The 9688-nt window shown below is 42.1% G+C and overlaps 1 protein-coding gene across 1 annotated transcript; it reads left to right on the forward strand.

Annotated features, from left to right (window-relative positions):
* The first annotated feature begins 2204 nt into the window (after window positions 1–2204).
* zmynd10 (zinc finger, MYND-type containing 10) lies at window positions 2205–9674 on the forward strand. Its single transcript, XM_064969019.1, has 12 exons — window positions 2205–2504; window positions 2692–2806; window positions 2990–3106; window positions 4360–4413; window positions 4535–4687; window positions 4832–4920; window positions 5037–5131; window positions 6500–6672; window positions 7838–7963; window positions 8081–8202; window positions 8354–8479; window positions 8708–9674. The coding sequence occupies exons 1-12, from the start codon at window positions 2416–2418 to the stop codon at window positions 8841–8843; spliced, it is 1395 nt and encodes a 464-aa protein (XP_064825091.1). The 5' UTR covers window positions 2205–2415; the 3' UTR covers window positions 8844–9674.
* The last annotated feature ends 14 nt before the right edge of the window (window positions 9675–9688 follow it).

The raw sequence follows: 9688 nt of genomic DNA on the forward strand, positions 1-9688 counted from the left end.
CGACAGTATTTTTCAGTGACAGCATGTTTGCGGCGTCTGTTCTCCGTTTACACACAGGTGTTAGGAGATACAGATGGCTAATTAGCACTCTTTCTTACGCTTTTCTTCCCCCGTAAACAAGGGCTGTAAAATTGAAATATGGCCGTGTGGGAACCCTTTCCTTACAAAGGTGTGTATCAATTTAACATTTTGTTATTTTACAATTATTTCACGCTGATACGAAAGATAAGGTCCTTATGCTTATGAGCATCGCGCTCTGAACAACACTCCCCCTACAGTCGACGCCTTCGTCCATTAACTTTTATGTGTAAAGGAACTGAGAGTCATGGTCTAACCTGAGAGCATACCTACAGTAACGAGTGTGGCTGACCTCACATCAAGTGTTTCAGAGAAACAACGGTCTGTCATAACTTAGTGTAATGTCATCATGAAACTGTCTCCGATTAAAGCACTGATGAATATGTAGTTAAAAATTTGTTGAATTTTATTGGATATCCTGGCCTACGTTGATGGGTTCAGGCATATCCAGAAGTTATCTGCAGAAGCGGATGTTGAACTTATTCTAGTCCGGATCGCCGTACATAATTTACTGTGAGTAGTTTGAAACTGGTAATATGATGCAACAGAAAATGAAACATTTCCTTATGAAACCATGGAATAGATTCTACAAGTTGTCTTTTGTTTTCTCTTTACAGGTATTATGGCGTTGTAACCTTGGTGTCAATTTTTCAGGTATTAAAACCCTCAGCAATGATACCTTCTTTACATAATGTGTCTTCTTCATGTGAAATGTGTTTGTGTGTACAGTCCTGTAGACACCTAGTATGCTTTCTCTCCAGTACTCCAACGTGTACTGCACGACCCCTAAAGTCCAGAGCCTGATAGATGACAGGTCCATTCAGGCGGAGTGTCTCAGCTATGTCACCAAGCAAGGTTACAATCAGTTTAGGAAGTTGTAGTCAGAAAGAGTTTGGATTTGTTACAGTCAGTGTATGATAACTTATGCTGTTTGTCTTTCAGGACAGAAGAGAGCCTGTTTAAGGGATGTGTTCCAGCTGTACTGCGGTCTGACTCCAGGCACCACAGTTCGCGATCTTTGCTCCCGCTACTCGCAGCAGGTGCAGAGGGTAGATGAGAGGTGAGCCATCAATCCTCCATGTTATCTCATGATGTTTATGTGGGTGACATGGAACATGAAGTATGATATGCATATTTATGCAGAGAAATGTACAGAATAGTGTTGTTGATATCATGTGATGCTCAACAGGATGCTGATCCAGTATAGGCTGATGAAGGCTCCAATTCGCCGGCTGCAGAAGTATCCTGTTAAGGTGACCCGAGACGAAAGGAGCCGTCCACCACGCCTTTACACTGGTTGCCACAGTGATGATGAAATCTGCTGCAAGACAGGTACATTTTGAAGGTGTTTCTGAAGGCTGGACACAAGATGAGCGGTTTTATAGTGATGACGAGTGTGTCTAGGAGGACGAATCATTACAGAGGACTGGATAAGTATTTTGATAAATATGTCTATACTCTGTGGTCTCTCATGGCAGTACCCTTTACTGTCTCTGCAGGAATGAGCTACAAAGAGCTGGACGAGCGTTTGGAGAATGACCCAAACATCATTGTGTGCTGGAAGTGATACCCTGGCTTAATCAGCAACCACACTGACTTTGATGCAGATAGAGCAAGCCCCCTCTCAAACAAAGACAGAGAGAGCCACATGAGGTCCCATTGTACGAAAACATGAGCCTCTTGCTCGTCTCCCATCTGATGCACACGAAGGGCTGCTGTCCAGGAGAGACAAAGTGAAGTAACCGAGGCCAAAGATGCCATAAAGTGACTTCTTCCTATCACTGGAAATCTTCTGGAAAATATCTGCGTATTCAAAGGCTAAGACATGTAGGTATTTTTATACTACCAATATGTCACCAAACTCACTTATCTTCAGGTTTTTCCATCCAGACTCTTGAAGCAATCATTGTTGTGGGATAGTTTCATTCAGAACAATGAATGGAAGAATTCATAAAGGCCACAAAACAAGGAACAGTATACTTATTTATTAATTGTGCAAAACCTCTACTTTATATACACACTCCTTGCAATAATAAAGATGCAATTGTCGTCGTCACCCACTGTCTGACTGTTGATCTTGCACACCTCACCTAGTCTAAAGATGATTATTGCCCACCTTCGCCTCTTCCTCTCTGCGTAGGCTTACCTCGGGGATCTTTTTGTACCGCTCTGTCGCTTGCGGTCATGCTGTCTGTAATGCGCATGCGTATGTATCCAGTAACCATGTCAACCTTTTTGGTATCAGCACTTAAAATGAGTTAGCGCGTCAAGCTGCCTCAGTCTCCACACTTTCTCTCAACTCAGCCTTTTTTTGTACAAACATTTATTGTCGAGAATATGGAAACCTATGTTCTTTTTCCCGGAGAGGCAGAAGGATATGTCCAAAATCTGGAAACATTCTCACTCAGGGACATTGGTTCTCCAAGGTACAGTATGTCTTGCTAGTAGGAGCTAACGTTAGCTAGCTAGATAACTTACTGTACTAGCTAGCTAGCTAATAGCAAAGACCATCTCTGGTGATAATGCCAGCTAGACAAAAGTGGCAGTCTATCTCGCGCTTTTTCAGATTCGTGGCTGCGGTATTCCATTCATTGCTGTTTATTTGATTGACAGGTGGTTCAAACAACATGAGTACATAGAGAAACTCAACATGCAGGCGATATTGAACGCTTCATCCACAGCCACTCAGGACGAGTTCGTCAAGGAGCTCCTTGTGTCACTGGGAAAGGTAATAACCGTCTTCTATAACGCTAGGTTAGCTATCACCTGTACAGGTGTGTTATGTCGTCTCCGTTTTTTTTATGGACCAAAAGATACTGCACAGGTTACTGCACAGGTTACTGCACAGGTTACTGCACAGGTTACTGCACATGTAAACAGGTAATTGATTGAACCCCTCTTTTCACCCTAGATTCCCACCCTGGTCCATGAGATGATTCTGGTAGAGCTTTGGAAACAGAAGGTGTTTCCTATTTTCTGTCAACTCCAAGACTTCAATCCGAAGAGCACCTTTCCTCTGTACATGGTGGTGAGTGCAAATACCAAGGGGGGTGTAAGAGGGGAGATATTTCGTTTTGCGTAAAAGAAGAAAAAAAGAGAGAAAATAAATAAATATATATATTTAAAAAATGTCCAGGAATTCAGCAAAACATTTGTTTAATTTAGGAAATCTGTTCTCAAGTATTCCCACGAATAAAAAAGAGATGTGATCGTGTCTCAATGTACAGTAAATAAGGTATGAAATGATGTATATTCCATCCGCTCTGACAAAAATATTCAGACCCCATCGCTGCCAAAGGTTTTTCAACAAAGTACTGAGTAAATGGTTCTGAATACTTATGTAAATAAGGTGTTTCTGTTTAAAAAATATATATACATTTGTAAAAATGCCTAATAACCTGTTTTCGCTTTGTCGTTAGGGGGTATTGTGTGTAGATTGATGAGGGAAAAAATTATTTAATACATTTTAGAATAAGGCTGTAACATAACAAAATGTGGAAAGTCAAGGGATCTGAGTACTTTCCGAATGCACTGTACAGGTATAAATCTGGACAATGGGAGGATTTTGCAGAACAGTGTAGCCTAGAAGAATAAAAAAATGTGCAGCACCAAAATCCCACTGCACCGAGCGGTCTCTTCAAGTTTAGCTAGAATTTAGGCCGAAAGGATTTGACATGTAATTGGTTGACAATATGACATTGGCCTTCGTCTCATCTTGAGCTGCGAAGAATATTAGATCTCAACAACCATTGGAGAAGTGTTTACCACATGATATAGCCTATATCTTGATGTAGGCCAATGTCATATCCTCAACCAATCACATTTGTCATTCTTTCTGGCTAAATTCCAGCTAACTGTCCTCTTCTTCAAGTTTAACTACTTACAAAAAGGGTGCTTCTAACGAAGTCTTACAAAAGTAAGTAAATAGCCTTATTAGACTGAAATATATAAGGTAATTTCATTAGAATTATGAGACTACATGCTCATTGGTTGCTCATTCAACATTTTCACTGCTGCTTCAAACAATCCCGAGATAAATCTCCCTTCCTAACTGTTTTACAATGTGATTGCAAAAGACAATTCTCATCAAATGAATAGGAAGTCTGACTGAAATATGGGATGAATTGAGTGGTGTTTTAAGTTGTTACTAAAATGTGGGACATATTTGTTTGGTCGTGGGACAAAGGGCCAAAATGTGGGACTGTCCCGCACAATGGTCACCCTACTGTACACCCCCTAGAAGTTTCCATCTCATTTCAGCCTCTCCCTTCTCATCTACAGATTCACCATGAGGCTACAATCATCAACCTACTTGAGACAATTATGTTTCACAAGGTGAGAACTTATTTGAACACTTGCCTCAGTACCAGCACAATGTATGCAGTGTCTGTTTCAGACATCACATAAGCTACAGTATGTCCTAAATACATTTATTGTCTGTATGTGTTGGTTACAGGACTCCTGTGAGGCAGCAGATGACTCAGTCCTGGACCTGGTGGACTACTGCCACCGCAAACTAGCCCTTCTGGCCAGCAGAGCATCCAGGGATGACACCCCAACAAAAGACCGACTCAGTCACACAGAGAGTGGAGACTCATCCTCTATACAGGTACAGGGTGGATTCCTCTTTACAGGAGCTGTCTGGGTTCCAGCTACAACATTAGAGTCAGGCCATTGCAAGTCAGGATGGTGGATTTACTTTGGTCAGTGGTGTGGATTGTAAATGTTCTGTTGTGCTGTGTGTCTGATGCAGGATTTGCAGGGTCAGAATGCGGCATTAGAGTTTGAAATTTCCCTCAAGGCTCTGTCTGTCCTGCGCTACATCACTGACCATACTGACAGGTGGGAGATTTAGCATTCACATATCATTTTTCAAATACCTTACATGCTATCGAAAAAAACAAGAAATTCTGTCATGTGGTGAAATGTATTGTTTGTGATTTCTCTCTCGCACACAGTATCAGTGTGATCAATAGGATGCTGTGCACCCATAACCTGCCCTGTGTGCTGGTACAGCTGGTACAGCACAGCCCCTGGAGTCGCTATTCTGCAGGTTGGTCACTGAACGTGTATTCATGCAAATGGACAAAATGGATCAGACAATTTCCACATAACCCCATCTATGGGATAATATGATTATATCAAAACAATAGCCATCTTTTTACCTACATAGCCTAGTTGTTACAGTGTAGTAGTAGTAATGGACAGGCCCCGCCCACCTGAGGATCTGTATTTTTCAGCCATCTATTTCCTGTGTTTGAGGGGTGCAAAATCCACTTGGCTCTTAAATGTTTGTAATGACCTGTCAAACACACCCCGGTAATGGCTGAAATGTCTCAATGGGAGACATTGGATTTCTGTTGAATCTATAAGAACGCTAAAGCTTAGTCTTGGTTTCAACACACCGTCTTGACACTTGCTTCACAAAAAAGAGAAGAAAGTTAACTTTATTTTGATGAGTGTTAATTTTTTTGTGGAGTTGAATAATAATTGAATACAGTTGCCATTTTTAATAAATAGATGCGCTGAAATGAAAGCAACTTCAGAAAATGAACACTTGGATTATAGTGATATTATGTCTGATTTCGCAAATAGTGTATGTTTTGTATAATCTAGAGCCAAGTATGTTGAATTTTAATCTTGAGTGTATATCTTGCTATTGACACACTTGTTGAATTATGCAAGAGCACTAGACAACAATGAAGCAGTCTAGACAGTGCAGGTGAGTGCTGGTAGGGTAGAGTAGGGTAGACGGAGCAGGTGAGTGCTGGTAGGGTAGACGGAGCAGGTGTGCTGGTAGGGTAGACAGAGCAAGTGTTTGGTGGTTGCAGCTCTGGTCCTCCCCTTTATGTTAATTTACTCATATACGCTAAATTCACACCAGGTGTTTATGCAAATGAGGCACATATACTTTTATTTATTTTAACACAAAATATTTAAAAAATACCTAATACAATAATTAAATGTACAGTACCAGTCAAAAGTTTGGACATACCTACTCATTGGTACTGTGTATATGAGTGCATTCTAAGAAATAATTCGCACCAAAATCACTGAACTCCATTTCATTATTTGTCCATGCCAGTAAAATGTTTATGCACTATAATTCAGTCAGTATCTGCGGATTATAAACATTTTAAATGTTTGGAATGTCTTCATTCATTGTCCAACTGTTGCATTTAAAAAAAAAATGTTTTTAAAACCTTTTAACCATTATGATGATAAGTCCTGTGTGGCTCAGTTGGTAGAGCATGGCGCTTGCAATGCCAGGGTTGTGGGTTGGATTCCCACTGGTGACCAGTATGAGAATGTATTCACTCACTGCTGTGAGTTGGTCTGGATAAGAGTGTCTACTAAAATGTAAAATGAAGTAAGAAGCCCAACCTATCCCTCAATACCTATCCTTTGTCTCCCTCTACAGGCGCGATGGAGAAGTACATGAATGGAAAATGGCAGAAAGTTCCATCTGAAGACCGTCTAAAGATGACTAAATTGGACGGCCAAGTCTGGATTGCTCTGTACAACCTGGTGCTGAAGGAAGACTGCCAAAGGAAATATGACTTCAATAACTTCAACAAGAACCAGCTCTTAAAGGTACAGTATCCTCAGCCAGTACTGGCACGTCTGACTATAGTGGCTTCTAAAACCTAATGGTCAAATCTATAGCTCAGGAAAAATGTCTGGGCCAGATCATTATCCTTTAATCAATCAATCAATCAAATGTATTTATAAAGCCCTTTTTACATCAGCCGATGTCACAAAGTGCTATACAGAAACCCAGCCTAAAACCCCAAACAGCAAGCAATGCAGATGTAGAAGCACAGGGGCAAGGAAAACCTCCCTAGAAAGGCGGGAATCTAGGAAGAAACTTAGACGGGAACCAGGCTCTAAGGGGTGGCCAGTCCTCTTCTGACTGTGCTGGGTGGAGATTATAACAGTACATGGCCAAGATGTTCAAACATTCATAGACCAGCAGGGTCAAATAATAATAATCACAGTGGTTGTAGATGGTGCAACAGGTCAGCACCTCAGGAGTAAATGGCAGTTGGCTTTTCATACCCGAACATTCAGAGTTAGAGACAGCCGTTGCAGTAGAGAGAGTGAGAGATCCATAGCCGCAGGCAGAACAGTTGAAACTGGTGCAGCAGCACGACCAGGTGGACTGGGGACAGCAAGGAGTCATCAGGCCAAGTAGTCCTGAAGCATGGTCCCAGGGCTCAGGTCCTCCGGGAGGGAGAGGGAAAGGGAGAGAATTAGAGGGAGCATACTTAAATTCACACAGGACACCAGATAAGACAGGATAAATACTCCAGATATAACAGACTGACCCTAGCCCCCTGACACATAAACTACTGCAGCATAAATACTGGGGGCTGAGACAGGAGGGGTCGGAAGACACTGTATAGTATAGCCCACGAATATCTCCCCCACGGCACAAACCCGATGGGCGCGTCAACCCGGACAGGAAGATACACGTCAGTGACTCAAATCGTATCTGATCTCCCCTCCGATTAGGAGATAGATGAGGTTTCCAGCTGCTGTTTTGACTGAGGTGTTTCCTATTACTGTTATTACCATGATTGTATCTCCTTGACTATATGTGAGGATAGCATTATGATCTCTAAGAACTCTGTGCAGGATAGCGTAGGTGGTCTATCAAACAGACCACCATGCAGACCAGAGTACAATAAAAGTCCAACTCAAACTGAAACTTGAACTATGAAATGTCAGAAAATCACCCATTATATTCTGTGTGTAGTTACGAGGTTTCCTGACGGAGGTGTTAGTTGACCAGCTGCCCAACCTGGTAGAGCTCCAGCGCTTCCTCAGTCACCTCACTGTCACAGACCCTGCCCCTCCAAAGAAAGACCTCATCTTGGAACAGGTGAGGAACACACTCACACAAGGAACACGCACGCGCACGCGCATACACAGGAACATGCGCACACAGGAACACAATGAATTGCTGTCATACAAATAAATACCGTCCTTTTACTGGTAGATTCCAGAGATGTGGAACAACATTATGCGGGACAATACAGGGAAGTGGAAGGCCATTGCCAAGTACCAAGTGAAGGAAACGTTCAACCCCTCAGAGAAGGACCTGAGACAGCAAGCACTCAGGTAATGCTCAGCCTGGTGTTATTAGTAAAGAGACTGAATGAGACCAAAATCATTAAGGGTGAATTTAACATTGGATGGGGTTGAGACATACGAATGTGAACCTTTCTGTCTCTGTTACAATCTATACTGTTTTTAAATCATCTTTGTCTAGACTGGCCCAGACCTATAACCTGGATGTGATGGAGAGTTTGATCCCTGAGAAGCCCAAGTGTGGAGCCTGTGGGGCCGAGGCTTCTAAGAGATGCTCCCGCTGCCAGGGAGAATGGTACTGCCAGAGGTAAGACTGGTTACAGTGAAACACCATACAGGGAAATGCACCTCCTTAAGTAAATATCAAGAGGATGGTGCTGCCACTTTTATTGTGAATCTCTTACTAGTCTTGCAACAAAAGATGTACTCAAAAGACTATGAAAAGGCCATTGGTTTTATTACCACCCCTTGGTTCAGGAGGTTCTACATTGTTCAGCTGAATGAGATTATACGTGTTGTTGCTCTGTCCTTTTAGGGAATGCCAGGTGAAGCATTGGTCCAAACACAAGGTTGCCTGCCAGCTGATGGCCGACGGCACAGAGAAGCTCCAGAAGGACCTGGCCGTAACGCCTACAGAGAGAGAGGCAGACATAACTGACATATTGGACTGAGTGATGGGAGAGAGAAGGGGCTAAGTCAATGGACAGTTCTCTACCTAAATGCCATTTGGGATGGGATTTGAATGCAGTTGGTTTTGGACTGTTTAATGTAAACATTTTGAGGTTTGTCTCGATTCAATTCCAACTTCTAGATTTTATGAATTACAATGATAATCTAACTTGTGATTAGAAGGGTTAATTTAAGTAATGAACTGCTCAGCTTTTGTTATCCCTTTGATCTCAGACCTGATACTGAGTGGAACTCACAGGTTGAATTTGGGAGGGGGCAGAACTCAAGACTTTTAATAATCGTCTCTCCTCTGTTGTAGCTTTTTTGGGCTTTTTTTAATGCTTTCTATGCTTCTGTTATATATATATTGAGAGAAACAATGTGTAAGTACAAGAATACCCGGCTACAGGTGTTTTGACTCATCATCTTGGTCAGTGATCCTGGGATCAGAATCTGCCTGTTGTTCGGGTAACAGCAAGGTATCAATTTCACGGGGTTGTATTTCAAAGTAACTTTATCCACTTGATTGTTTAGACTTTGCACACCACTTTTAAAAAGGTGTGCCTGCCATGTCTTTAACTCACACCCAGTTGTTCACGAAGTTCACAAACCGTTAATTGCATAAGCCGTCAATGGATGATTACGCAAATGATTATCCCGTAAGGTCGTTTTTATTTGAATGTCATTGGGGTGGGGATTTCTCACACCCCTCACTCCTGCTCTACTGTCCAAGACTCAGAAGCACCCCCTATGTGAAAGAATTCCGCATGTCAAGAACAGTAGGCTGCTCTTCACTTCCTTTTCTTTCTGTTATTAAATTGTTACTGCTGCATCATATGTTGGAGTG

This window comes from Oncorhynchus masou, chromosome 6 (assembly GCF_036934945.1).
Source record: "Oncorhynchus masou masou isolate Uvic2021 chromosome 6, UVic_Omas_1.1, whole genome shotgun sequence".
Classification (NCBI taxonomy): Eukaryota; Metazoa; Chordata; class Actinopteri; order Salmoniformes; family Salmonidae; genus Oncorhynchus; species Oncorhynchus masou.